At 34.5% G+C, this 14,482-nt stretch overlaps 1 protein-coding gene across 3 annotated transcripts in view; it reads left to right on the forward strand.

The window, feature by feature from the left end:
* The window catches only part of CSRNP3 (cysteine and serine rich nuclear protein 3), a 252,559-nt gene that overhangs the window by 113,606 nt on the left and 124,471 nt on the right, over positions 1-14,482 (forward strand). Inside the window, exon 1 of one of the 3 annotated variants that reach the window (XM_069079689.1) lies at positions 5,117-5,336. The exons of 1 other annotated variant lie outside the window; for it this stretch is intronic. Coding sequence is in view for 1 of the 2 variants with exons in the window: in XM_069079687.1 (XP_068935788.1) it covers positions 7,340-7,409 (70 nt within the window). In the remaining variant the exon portion in view is untranslated. Of the gene's footprint in view, positions 1-5,116; positions 5,337-7,262; positions 7,410-14,482 lie in introns of those variants that run through there. One more of the 3 variants, XM_069079687.1, reaches the window with a different exon arrangement.

The following is a 14,482-nucleotide window of genomic DNA, read 5'->3' on the forward strand; positions in this document are numbered from 1 at the left end:
AGTTGGAAGGAACCTTAGAGATTGAGCCCCTTCATTTTATAGATGAGGAAAGTAAGGGTCAGTAAGAATAAGTTGGTTATGTGGTCAAGATCATCTAGGCAATAAGTGACAGAGTCAGGATTCAAGCTCAGGTCCTCTGACTCCAAATCCAGTGTCCTTTCACTTCTCTTTGCTACATCTAGGGGATACCTGATGGTGGCTTCTCCCAATACTGCTGAATTTGGTAATGGAATATCTAACTATGTCCTTCTCTATTTCTTCCTACTTACATCTCAGGTTAATTTATCCTTCACCATATTAAATACATATCCTTAATGTTCATTCATATTTTGTAAATTTATTTTTCTTTCTGTATGTTTTATATGCATCTTCCTTATTTCCTATTAATTTGTGACTTTCCTTTATATACTCCCAGAGGGACTATGAATGAGATCCTGTGGAATACCTCACTGTGCCATCCACAATTACATTAAATAAATTATTTTGTAATGATTATAATAGCCATCTCAGATATACAAATGTGAAAAAACAAGAATGTTTTGATTGTACATAACTTGTGTTGGTGCAAGATTATTTTTTTCATAACTCTCCCAAGTCTCACCCTGTCTGTGCCCTCTTTCACAGCCCTGACCCCCTGCAACTTGCACACGTATCTTTCCCTTTTGTGGACTACCTAAGCAAGCCCTCCTTTTCTCATCCATATTGTTATTGCTTTTGCACTTTGAGAACAGACTTGAATTAATCCAGGGCTTTGGAGCTGGCTAATCTTGTGACTGTTAGACTTCATTATCAGCACAGGATTATCCTGAGGGAATCAGACTAAGGAGAAGGGGGAGAAGGTGAAGAAAGGGAGGTGTGTGAGGGGGTGCTAAAATCACCTCATTTAATCAGGTGTGGCCCCATGAATAAATCAGCAGAAACAGTTTATCTTTCCAAATGTATTTTATATTACTTTCCTCCATGCATTGGAATAATAACCACAGTTTCCCCAGTCTCAAGCTACCATCTCCTACCTCTGTGCATTTGTCTAATCTGTCCTTCTGTGCTTAGAATATAGATCCTTCCCATTCTTATAGTTCAGACCAAGTGCTGCTTCCTCCTGCTTTTGGTGATTTCCCTCTCCCCAAACTTTACTGGAATATTTTATCTGACTTTTTTTCCTTTTTCCCTCCAATAAACTTTATATTTGTTTGTTTAAATTGCATACTACACTCCTTCCATTATTCCTCCCTGGTAAATTTCCTGAAGATATGTTCTGTCCATATGGACTTTCATCTTTGTGTCTCTAGCACCTTAGCATGGCACCTTTACCATCTGTTGTTGTTAAGTCATCTTTCAGTCACATCCAACCCTCTGTGATCCCATTTGGGATTTTCTTGAGAAAGATATTGGAGTAGTTTGCCAAATTTGCTCCAGCTCATTTTACAGATGAGGAAACTGAGGCAAATAGGGTTAAGTGACTTGCCCAGGGTCATGCAGCTAGCAAGTGTCTGAGATCAGATTTGAACTCAGGAAGATGAATTTTCCTGACTCTCGGCCCAGCACTCTATCTACTGTGTCACCTAGCTGACCCCTCCATTATCATAGGTAGTGCTAACTTAACTTTTTGTTGAATTGAGAATTTGGATCCTAGAAGCACATGTTATGTCACTTCTTGGTTTAACCCAAACCCTCCTTAATTCAGTTCAATTCAATGAACATTTGTTAAATGATTCTTATCATACAAGGAAGCATGCCAGACACTGAGAATATAAAGTCAAAAAATGTAAAACAGTCTGGGCCCTCAAAGAATTTACATTCTCAAATTAGTATAATGAGGGAGGTAGCATCAATTTGCCAAAGGTCTGTGACTGATTCACTACTCATGTTGGGTATCAGGCATATTTGATCCCAATTCATTTTCTGGAAGTACAAAAGAGGAAATAAAATTATACTATGGTGTTTCCTTGCCATAGGTGAGAAAACTTGATTTTAAGAACTAGAAAGGAGACAATACTAAGAGATGAACAAATCTTTTGTGAATTTATGTTTTTAATATAATAAATTGCATTTAAAATGTTCTTTTAGTCTAAATTGGAAGTTTCTTCCTTAAACTGTTAGCTTGTGTTTCTCTGTTCATTTCAAATTTAAAGAAGTCTTGGCTGATGAAACTGTTATATAAGAGAATATGAACAGTTGTTCATTATGTAATGTGAGAATCAGAAATGCCGCTACAGTCCTCTTGCAGAGTAGCTGAAATACTGTATCTGAATTTTGATTGGAATCATGAATATTTTGTAATTTTCTTTAATCTTGCATTAATTTAGCAGATTTGTGTTAAATCATATCCTGAATTGAATTTCAAATTTTCCATATGTGCATTTAAAAAAAATGATCTCGCCTAGTGGAAAGAGCTCGAGTGACTTGGGTTTTAGTGTTGCCTCTGCCACTGCCACTCACTTGAAGCGTGACTTCAGACAAGTGTGTTCACATCCACTGGGCCTCAGTTTCCTCATTTGCAGTATTAAAGGGTTGGAATAAATGATCTGTAAGCTTCCTTTAGGATCTACTGCTCTATCACCCTATTCTGCCAGCTGAACTGTGCTTTTATAAATGTCATGTAAAATACTCCTTTAAAATGGTCAGATTCCAGATTTATTTTGCTTATTTTTCCTCAGTACTGATGATGGTGACCTATTCTACTCAAAAGAACCAAGGTACTAAAAGATGAAGCTATTAAATTGTACTTCCATGCCATTCTTTCCAAATAATTTCATGTTCCTGTTTTACAGATACAGAAACTTTGGCACAAAGATGTTGAAATTGCTTGTCCAAGGTTGTATGAGTCAGTGCTAGAACTGGGAAGAGAATTATGGTTTCACCATTTGCTCTGCTTCTTCTAGCTCTTGGTTCATGCTCTGCTACCTATCTTGAAACACCTTTTTCAACATCAGTGAATTTGACAGACTGACTGTTCACATTTATAATGTTACTATTGCTGTCTATAATCTCCTCTTTGTGGAAACAATATTTCCTTAATAATTGTCTTTCATTACTAGCTGATTTATATTCTTGATATCTGTATTATTTTCTTATCGCTAATTTCTTGTACACACACATTACATATAAATACACACACACACACATATATATATATAAACTATACAGAGATATATATTTCTTTCCAACATCAACCCCAAGAACTTGAAAATAACTTTGTTTTTTGCTGATCCTTTCCCTCCATTTGGCAAGCATTTCATGTCACTGTTTTTGAAGTGCTGCAGTAGGGAAAAAAATGGCTGCCTTTTGTTTATTTCCCTGTACATTAGCATGATGACATCATCAGTGATATTAGCCAGAATGTATATGTCTTTAAGAACTCAGATATACTATTAAGCTTGGAATATATATATATATGTGTGTGTGTATGTATGTATATATAATTTTTTAAAAATAATGCCTACAGGGTTTTGTAATAGCTTTAGCATTGGGTGGACAAAAAAATAACATGAAATACTTTGGTGAGAGAGCACACACACACACACTCAAATAGTGGCATTTAAAAATATTTTAAGATACTTTTCTCAGCATCAGGAAGAAAAACCCTCAAACAAACCCTCAAATGTTATAGAATATGGGCATTGTAACATTAATTGTATTCTTTAGTAATAATAGTGTAAACAAAGTCAATAAGATGTTGTTACTATTGTTAATTCCCTTTTACTATTCTGTATTTTTTTTAATTAAAAATTTAGATGATGTCTGAAATCTCGTGAGCAAATTGGACATGATTTTCCAGAAAACAATTTGGTGTTAATGGGAAGGTCTAATCTTAAAGTCTAAACAAGTTGAGATCATTCTTTTCTGGATTAATTATTGCATGCTTTACAAACACTCCTACAAAATATACGTTAAAGGACTGACTCTTTTTTACTTAACTAAACACAGAGGTAATTTGTTCTTTGATCCTGAATCATGATGCTGGCTAGGTTTTTATTCTCATTAAGAAGTAGAGGCTGTAGCTTTTGTTGCACTTCAGCTTGTGTTTGTCACATGATTTTTGCTGAGCTTAATAAGCAACAAGCTGTCAATTACCAATTCAATTTAGGGAGATTTTGAAAGGGATAAGGAATGGTTTTGTTATTTGTTTATTAATATTTTTGTTGAGTGCAATGTGACTAAATAAACTGTATTTTGGTTTGGTGTCTCCATTTTTCAAAATTATGGAAACAACTAGAGTTTAATTAACCCTTTATGGGCTTAGAAAGACAATTTGATGTTAATTTAATATTTATGAAGCACTAGGTTTCTGTAAATATTGGGTAATCATGAAAACCACTTGTTAAAATTGAAATCAGATCAGGAGTGCCATATGCTTTGTAGAGGTAGAAAACAGACAGTCTGAAATAAATCACTGCAGTTTTAAGAATTGATATTAACCATGTGTCAGATCATTAAATACAGTTTTCTTTTAAAATTCAATCATTCTTCAGGGGATTGCCCTTTCTTTTGGAGACCTTAGCTTATTGGTTAATCATGTAGTTCTTGTATTCATTTATAAAAAATAAACACAGTATCACCTGTTTTCTCAAAAGTTGTTTGTAAAGTGTATGTGTGTGAATACAGTAGATACACATAGACATAGTCTATTGGTTAATGAAGATTTTCATTAAGAAGATTTTTATGGAAAGCATTTTTAGAAAGCTTAGCAATTTACAAAAATAAATACTGGCAGTCCCTTTAAGAGTGGAAACAACATTCCTTTATTGCATTAATATAGTGCTTTTAGAAGGCAGGAAACAGTATAGTGCATTATGACAGCCCCCCCATCCCCCACCTTACATATTATGAAGCCTCTTATTAAAATAAAATCTAGTTAACTTCTTTTGAATTCCAGCTGAAACATTTTCTGTAATAATAAAAAAAAATGTTGCAAAGGGATTTCCATAATTTGTGCTGCATTAATGACTTAAAGCAGCTCCATAATTTGTTATTCCTTCCTCATAGTAGACCTCAGCTGATAAAAATATCCATAGACACAGTGAAATCAGTGGCATGCCTAGTTCTCTCAGACAAAACTCCCATGTGATCACATGTAGGCAGACTCAGTGAGACTGAAGCTGTTCAGCAAGCAGTAGGTAATGAGTCTTTGTGCAGAGTGAAGCTCTTGTCCCTGAACAATAAAGCATATGGTACCAGCAATAAAACAGTGCTGGGAAATTTAAGAAGATTCCGCTGGAACCAGGAAGACACAGTGTCTTCGGTGATGATGGCACATATTATAAAATGATAGTCAATGTATTTTGGACTCTAATTAATAAACAGTGCATGGACTAGGACTACTACAATTTGAACAGGTCAGTTATTTTATAGATTGCTCAAACACTTTTTTTGCTTGATTGAATTTAAATGAGGATAGTGTTGTATGTTATTTCTTAAAAAAAAAAACTTTGCATGTAAGATATTTGCAGCATATACTCTGAGCATATACACATGAATTGATCCAATATGGATAAATTGTTGATGTAATCAGATTTGTTAGGAAAAAAATATAGAAAAAAAAGTGTGTGTGTGTGTGTGAGAGAGAGAGAGAGACAGAGACAGAGAGAGAGATTATTATACTATACCCCAAAAAGTTATTTAAGGCATCACAAATTTAGAAGGTGAATACAAATGAAATCCATGTGTGAATTTTTAAAAAATCTGTCCAGAAAGCAACAGCATAAAATGATGACAATACAGGAATCAAATAAAAAGCTTCAAATTCAAATTTTTTCCTGGAATTAAAAAATATATGTACATATATAATGTTATACATTTATTGCCTGAATATACTATATATATATATAGCATAAAGATATATAAAATACACATATAAACACACATTTTTGTGCTGTTAGTTTAGATTTCTAGATTTCTAAAGAATTGGGTGCTATATAAATCAAAGGTTACATATTTTTAGTGTTTTCCTTCAATAGGATATTTTATTTTTAAAATAATAAACATTTCCCCCATAAAACTAAGGCTTTATTTTGAAAATGTTATGATCCCAACTGCCTATTAGAGCAACATGTTTGTCATTTATAGCTTTTAACTGTTAATTTCAGTTATACATTTTTTGTCATTTAGTAGATCTTATAATTATATGGGAATGATTATAAAAACCTTGCTTCACATAAATTGCTCCACATCTTCAAACAAATTAGCTTAATTTAAAGGGAGAAATGATTTAATTATGTGAGAAAGGTATTTTCCCATTGATTCACCATTAAGAAGGGCAAAATGTGTATATGAACACACTTTTGCGCATGAACATCTATATCTAGAATATAACCACATTTCTTATTTCCTCAGTCTCTGAGCATTTGAGAAGTTCAATGTTTGAAACAGGGGTTTACCGCCTGTAGGAAGGGGAGATAACAGTGGATCATAAAACAGTCTTAATCATATTTCCAAAGGCAGATAAGCATCTTCATTTTTGTCCCTAGAATTTTATTATTTAAACATCAATTTAAGTTAACATTGCATCTTCATTGGTGTATAATTTCAACAAATATTGTAGGCTTTAAATTGTTTCATTTTCATTTGCTTTTTTTTGCTTTAGAAATTATTTTCATGCCACTTATATTAGGGTTGATAATATCCTCCACATTGGAGCACATATTTTGCATGTTGTTATAATAGCTGCTTATGATATTTACACAGTAACTGATAGTCATTTATTCCAGGAAATGTGAAAGGAAGCAGAATGAAGCCAGGCCTTTTAAAACAAAAACACAAGAAAAATCCTTTATGTACAACATTATTTCTGTCCACATGGCTGTTCATTTTTTAGAGAAAAAAAATTAGCTACTTGCATTTCCAAAAAAAAAAAAAAAACAGAGAAGTTGATGAGAATTTTAATCGGCCTACCCCATGTATTTAAATGAAGTATTTGACTATTTTGGTTTCCTTGGAAACCACAGCTGCTACAGATAGACTTTGTTTGGGGGTGATCCTAGGGGGTCTGCAAATAAAGAATTTAAAAACGTTTATCCCTTAATCAACATTAGGGGAAAGCACGATTTTTGACAGCCCGATAAAATGGGTGCCCTTTTTTTTTTTCTATAGGCTCTCCAGTGATTCAGGTATTCTGGCTTAACCGCAGCTCTACAATTTCTTACCCAGCATTCCATTTCAGCTCCTGGCAGGCCTTCCCTAGCCTTATGCAAATGAGAGCAGCACTGTAGCTTTGACTGCAGAAGGGGAGGGAGACAGAAATGAGTTCAAAGGTCACAGGGCTGGTAGAAGGCTGGAACAGTTGAATGAAAAAAATGTAGTCAGTTTTGCAGCGATCTTTAGCAGGCAGGAGAGGAGTTAAATGAAGTGGTCTTGGCTGCCAAGAGTGGAGATTGCCCAGGACCTATGCAGGAGTAGAAACGTGAACCCAGGTATAGCGAGGCATTACTGCACACAGTGCCTGATTTTATTTCTGTGATAGGCATGGGTTTGAATGGGAGCAGCCGCACTTTTCATCGGTCTTAGAAGCTGTTTCTGGGTCCTAGGATTTCTGCTGTAAACTGAATTGTTTTAGTCTCAAATGCACATAAACCGTTTTCTGGTTTTTGTAATTAGAAACACAATGGCTTGGGCTTTTGAATGGTATTTTGTCCGGATGTAGCGGTTTGAATGAGAAAATTAATCGGGTTTTCAAGTCTCCGTAATGTCACTTTTCCAAAGCTCCCAGGTTTGATACTTTGTAGCAGGAACAGGTAGGTAAAGATCCCAACCCCGTTCCTCTAGCTCTTAGGAGATATTTTAGAATTAAAAAAAAAAAAAGATTTACTTGATCAAGATTTTTGTTGATATGATTGGGGTTAATTGATGGAGTTTCTTCTAATTTAGGTACTGGGGGAAAATTAAGTACTGCTAAAACAGATTTTGGTGTTGAAAGGTTTTTTTTTTTTATTTCGTATTTGGTTGTTTAAAAATTCTGCATGTCATTTGGTTTTCTTATTCTTTCTAGTTTTCTTACCTAATTTAAAACCTGTACTATAAGCTCAGCATGTTAAACTTCTTGTGATTTTTCCTTTTCAGTTGAAATACCTTGCTTAGATTGCAAAGTGATTATAAGCCATGATAAATGCTATAGGTCACTGGACTGATTCTCTTTATCAGTGTGTTTAAATATAATAGCCTTATAAACATGCATTTTAGTATAATGAACAAATAAAACTGCCCAGAAGCCTAGAAGTATGTTTGTGTGTGTATGTGTGTGTGATCATGAGAGCATTTTAGGAATTTCTCTCCCTTCCCTCAATTTTAAAGTATGTAACTTAATAAGCTTTTTTCTAAACAGTGATCTGTGTTGTTACTATGTCAGTATAAATTGAGACCATATGAGGCCATCAGTGATAATATTGGTAATAGAAAATAGTATTCTCACTAATGTCAGTTTGCTTCTGTCTGTAATAGTTGTTGTGGGTGGGGGGTGGATTTGTTGCAGAAAAGTGAAGTGGCAAAAATAATGTCTAGTCATGAAATGATTGCTGTTTGCTTCTTTATTTGTATAAGACATTTTAAGACGTTTTGCATGCAGAGAACAAATATATATTTATGTAAATTTAATTGTCTTTCACATAGAAAAGAGTTAATTTCACCGTAATGATTGAGACCTGGTAATTTGGCATGTGTGTGTGTTTGTGTTTTAAATAAATAGGAACAAACACAGAAGGGTATCATTTAAAGTTGTGAAGGACAATTATGTCAAATGTTTATGGAGCACTGTGTGGGGTGGTCATTCAGGGCCAGATTCTCATTCTTTATCACTCTGCTGGGGCATTGTGACATTTTTTTAGGGTCCTAGTACTGGCTTAAAGAAACATTTAATTTCATATCTTGTGTGATGTGAAAACAAACATTAAAATTGCCATTTTCTTCTTACACATTTTCTCTCTTTGTAAACTTTCTGCAACAATTAGGTTAAAAGTGAATGTACCCTAATACTCTTTTGAGTTTTTCTTGTTTTGGATGGACAATGAAATCTTGTTGTCAAAACGAATTTTGCACTGTTGTTTGAAATGTGCCCCAAATCAAAATAATGTCTAATCAAGCAAGAAATTGTTGTATTCTAGGTTCTTATTTGCTTAAATTATACTCCGTATCTAACGACTTCATGTCACTGTTTTAGGAAATTGATTTTTTTTAAGATGTAGCTACTTTGAATAATAAAAAAAATTATTCTATGTCAAACTTAAACATCTGTAACTCTACTGATGCATTTAGTTTCTACCTGCCTTTGTGCCTGTGTGCCTCTGGGGTTGGGATGTGTGGGAAGACTGTGAATGAATGTGAATACAAATTCACTTAGGCTGTCCCATTCCATTAGCCATGTAAATGGAATTGTCACCATGTTAAGCTCCCCAATAAATAATGAAAACACTGTGTGGTGGGAGTGGGGGTGGGGGTGGGTAGGAGCTCATTGTGATTCTTAAGAAAATATGATATTTGATCTACCTCGTCATCTATCTCCTATCTATCATCTATATCTTCTATCAATCTGAAATTGTTAAGGTGTCATGGATGACAGGAAGCCTGTATATGCAAGTGCAAATTTCTTGCCTGAATATCCTGGGTAATTTGTGTCTCAATGCAAATTCCTTCTAAACCTTGGATTTTTTGTGCATTTCATAAAACCATAATTTGTATAGAGGGAGTGAGTTGAGGAAATGGGGCGCTGAATCTGTCTTTCCATTGGTATAGGGAGCCCTAAGTGAGGAAACTCCCTCCACTAGTGCAGACAGGCTACTGTTCTAAGACTAATAATCTCAGAGTTGCATGAGGGGTTAAATGATTTGCCCAAGGTCTCACCACCAATATATTTGAATGGTAAAACTTGAATCGAAGTCTTATGATTCCTGAGACATGCTTTCTATATACTTCTCCACCCTACCAGTATACAAATCATTTCTATGAGCAATAAATTCATGGCACAGTTATCTAAGCTTAAATAAATAATGTTGGCGATATAGATAAAACCACAGTGCCTTGCACATAATAAGCTTATGAAAATATTTACTGAATGTTAATTGTTAAATTCCTAAAATTAAGCTTATATCTCTTTAAAAGTAACCTTGTTTTTATTTGGACATCTATTTAAGGATTACAGGGGCTGGCTAGTTCTTATTACCTTAAACAGAAATGAAGGCTTTGTTTTGTTTTTCTCAAACATCACGTGGGGTTGTTTTAAACTATGTAGTTTGATTACAAGAGAGTCTTCTAATAAAAAAAAAACTATTTTATGCAACTGTTATACTTGAGGAACAGATAGCAGCTCATACTGAAGTGGGGCAGGTATAATGTATTTGGGAATCTTTAAGACTTTTTTTCAAAGATGACTTGTCTTACTATCTGACTACCTGTCTGTCTTTGCCATCATTTGAAACTAGTTACCCTGTCATAGCCTGGGAAAAAAGTGGTACCATAAAGGTGACACTCACTCAGTCTAACATTAGGTGACATAGCCTTTTTTCCCGTTTCAAAATCTGTGTAAAATATTATTTTTCATCTGAGTATTTTTTCTGAAAAGGTAACCAGGGTCTACAAAATTGGGGAAGGAGGAAGAACAGAAAAAAAATAATTAAATGCCAAATACAATGCTAAAAATACGATTCTTCTGAACCTATGCTATTCCCTAACAAATTTATCCATTCCATCCTTCAAAAAATTAATTTAACAAGACCACACCGTAAAAGCATAATAGTGGAAGACTGAAAAGTAGATTCTCTGTACTTTCTTCATTTGTAGAGGACTAATTCTTCCAGTTCTCTCCCTCCTCAAAGCAAAACTAGTTTCTATGCCCTTGCTTTTTCAGTTTTCTATCACTTCATATCAGTTTTACCCAAGGGGCTATGCAGAATGAAAAGGAGGTAAAGAAATGTAGGTCAGCATATACTTTTGGTGGAAAATATGCCAAATCCAAGCTTTATATTATCCAAAGGAAGGCATAAAAGTATTGTTTATTGCATGTACAGTGTGCATGTTCAACTAAGGCAAAATTATTAATTTATGTAGCAGTTTAAGATTTACAAAGAGCTTTCTTCACAATAGCCCTGTGAGATGGATAGTGTAAATATTATTATCCTCATTTTACAGATGAGAAAACTGAGATGAAGGATTATACAATAAAAGTTAGAGACAAGTGTCAAAACCAAGTCATTTGTGACAAGTTCAATGTTCTTTCCACAAACAACATACTATTTCTATCATAATGAATTACATATTTTTGCTAGTGCACATTTAGAAGGTCCGCATATTGAAAATGTAATAAAATTGACCATATTTTTATATGGTCCCATCAAACTCATCCAAAGATAAATAGGTGTGTTAAATAAGTTTTAGGCTGTTGAGATATGCAACTTTATTAATACATATAGTATTTCCAACAATCAACATTATATTCCCTGACAACCCAAAAGCATGAATTACCAATGACCTTAGCTAGCATCCTTTTATACTTAGTGGTGACAATAAGCAAAAAGCTTATGACTGGCCTCACATTCAAAATCTTTCTAAAATATTCCTTATTAGCATAGCCTGTAAAAATTTAAGGCCAAGCCATGATGCAGCAAAGAAAAGGAGAACATTAGTGGATTGTAACTTCCAAAAACTGATAAAATTCATTTTGAATGAATTAACCAGGCAACTAAAGATTATGATTTTTGAGCACTTGATTTTTAAAAAATTTGAGCATTTTAGTATTTTTCTAAAATTTGCTATACATTACCATGTATTTTTGAACACAGAATTCTGATCAAAGTTTAAACTTTTTTGACAACTGAGCTATCATTTTGAATATCAGTTATTATACTGTGTAATAATACATTTATACCTTTAGGGGGCTATTAAGATAGAGATTTTGATCCTTACATTAAATGGTCTATGACTACTGTTTATTCTTTCTCCTTCCTACCTGTCTAATTAACATTTGTCATTTCTGATACTTTTAGTACCCTTAGAACCCCATTCTGTTTTTTTCTAGCCCAGTATACTCCAGAAAATTAGATATCCAAGCATGTAAAACACATTTTACACAGAAATCTTAAGTAAGGAAAGCATTGGAGTATCTCCCTATCTCTCAATGTCTTTTTAAACAACTTTCTTAATCTTTTTGACTTACTTCTGATTCTTGGATTCTTTTTTTTTCTTCCATTTTGGAGGGGGGAGGGCAGGGCAATTGGGATTAAGTGACTTGCCCAAGGTCACAAGGCTAGTAAGTGTTAAGTATCTGAGGTCACATTTGAACTCAGGTCTTCCTGACTTTAGGACCGGTGCTCCACTCACTGCACCACCTAGTCGCCCTGATTCCTGGATTCGAACCTTCCCATTGAATAAGCGGGACATTTCTGTATGTGTGGATTTGAAAACCTATCGTGTTCAGTCAAAAGTTGGTTTGGTTATACTTCTGGTGTATGGGTCAGCAACCTCAAACCACTTTTGTCTCAAAGATAAAGAACAATTAAACAATGTGTTGTAGTACAGAAAGTATTTGACCTAGAGTCAGAGTAACTGAGTTCATCTTTCCCACTTACTGTGCTGGACAAGTCACTTCACTTGCCTAGGCCTCCATTTCCTCATCTATAAAATTAAGGTACTGGACTAACTGGGCTTCAAGACTCCTTTCAGGGGGCGGCTAGGTGGTTCAGTGAATAGAGCACTGGCCCTGGAGTCAGAAGGACCTGAGTTCAAATGTGGCCTCAGACACTTAACACTTACTAGCCATATGACCCTGGGCAAGTCACTTAACCCCAATTGCCCTGCCTTCCCCTCTCCAAAAGAAAAAAAAAGGCAAAAAAAAAAAGTCTCCTTTCAACTAGTTCTATGACACTATGACTGATCTTATGATCACCAACTCCAAACCTTATGATTTCTTTAGTGATGTACCAGCTGGCCAATCAGTGCTAAACATTCATTGCTCCTTGAATCATTCAAAAAACATTCATTAAATACTGCCACTGCATAACATTGTGTTAGACCTGGACATATAGAGAAAGGAATAAAACTTACATCCCAAACCTCAAGGAGTCTTGTAGCAATACAATAAATGTATACAAGTAAATATAATATAAATTATTAGAAGAGTGTAAATACTTTCCCACTACTTATTAAAGTTACTGTCCACCATAGTCTCAATCCCTGATACCACTCAAGAAAGAATTGCTATATGATTGGAATCTAAATGCAGAGTCACCGAATTAGAGATCAGAAGGACTTATTAGGAAGACATATAGTCCAACCTGTACCTGAATAAAAATTCTTCCTATAAAATTTCCATTATGTAAATGTTCAATCAGCCTTTGTTTGAAGACTTCTTGTGAGGAGAAACCTACTATCACCTCAAGGCATCCCATTTTACTTTTTTTTTTTGGCTCATATAATTGAGATTTCTCCTTACATTCAGCACCTAGGACAGTGACTGGCACATATTAAGTGTTTAATAAATGCTTGCTGAATTGAACTGAAACCTAAATCTTCCTCTTTGCAACCTTGGCCCAGTGGTCCTTATTTTGCCTCCTAGCTCCAAGTAAAATGTCTAATCTACAATATCTAATTTCCACATGATGAGCCTTCAATTACTTGAAAACAGCTATTATATTCCAACCACATCTACATTTTTTTCTTCTAAGCTAAATGACCTCAAATTTCTTCAGCTGATCCTTATATGGGATGCTTCTGGAGACAAGGATAGTATCATAAAGTGAAGTTAATAGTAGATTTGCCTAAATTATTTTTAAAGAAGTAATTAATATTAATAGGATGCTTTTTACCTTTAAAAGTTTACTCATATTCTTACTTTATATTCAGAGCAGCATGGTAAACTAAATGAGCTTTACTCAGATGCACTTCTGATAAATAGAATGTGAAATGAAAAATTGTTTCACTTTTTCCTTTTCATTTCATCTGTGTGATTTTGTGTTTCCAAAGGAGATACAATAAAATGAAATTCAAAGCTCAAGAACTTTAGTAATTACTTTAAGAATGATTTGGTCTTTTTCATTGTGTAATTCACATGCATTTAATTGCCCCACATGTCTTCCTCTGTTTGGAAAGTTAGTCAAATGAATGGTCAATCTTTACTATTTTTGTGGACATTGAAAACACACATTTAGGAAAACATAACATATAGGTAATTGTCATTTCCTTAGGGATTCTCAGAAGCTCTGTGGGACTTGTTCTAAGCAAACAGTGTGAAAGTCATGCTGCAGGAATTCAACAAATGCCACCAGGTAGAAGAAAAACAGAAATATTATTTCAAGCACAACTTGGTCCATCAAGACAATACTACACTCTATCAGATGTCCAAGTTAGAATGTAAAACTAGGGGCGGCCAGGTAGCACAGTGAGTAAGAGCACCAGCTCCAGTGTTGAGAACACCTGGAGATCCAACCCCGGGCTCAGACACTTAGCACCCACCCAGAAACACCTGGCCATGTAACCTTGAGCAAGTTACTTAACCCCAATTGCT

This window comes from Petaurus breviceps, unplaced genomic scaffold (assembly GCF_028583685.1).
Source record: "Petaurus breviceps papuanus isolate PSGF00001 unplaced genomic scaffold, PetGlider_PUasm1.0 91133, whole genome shotgun sequence".
NCBI classification, from domain to species: domain Eukaryota; kingdom Metazoa; phylum Chordata; class Mammalia; order Diprotodontia; family Petauridae; genus Petaurus; species Petaurus breviceps.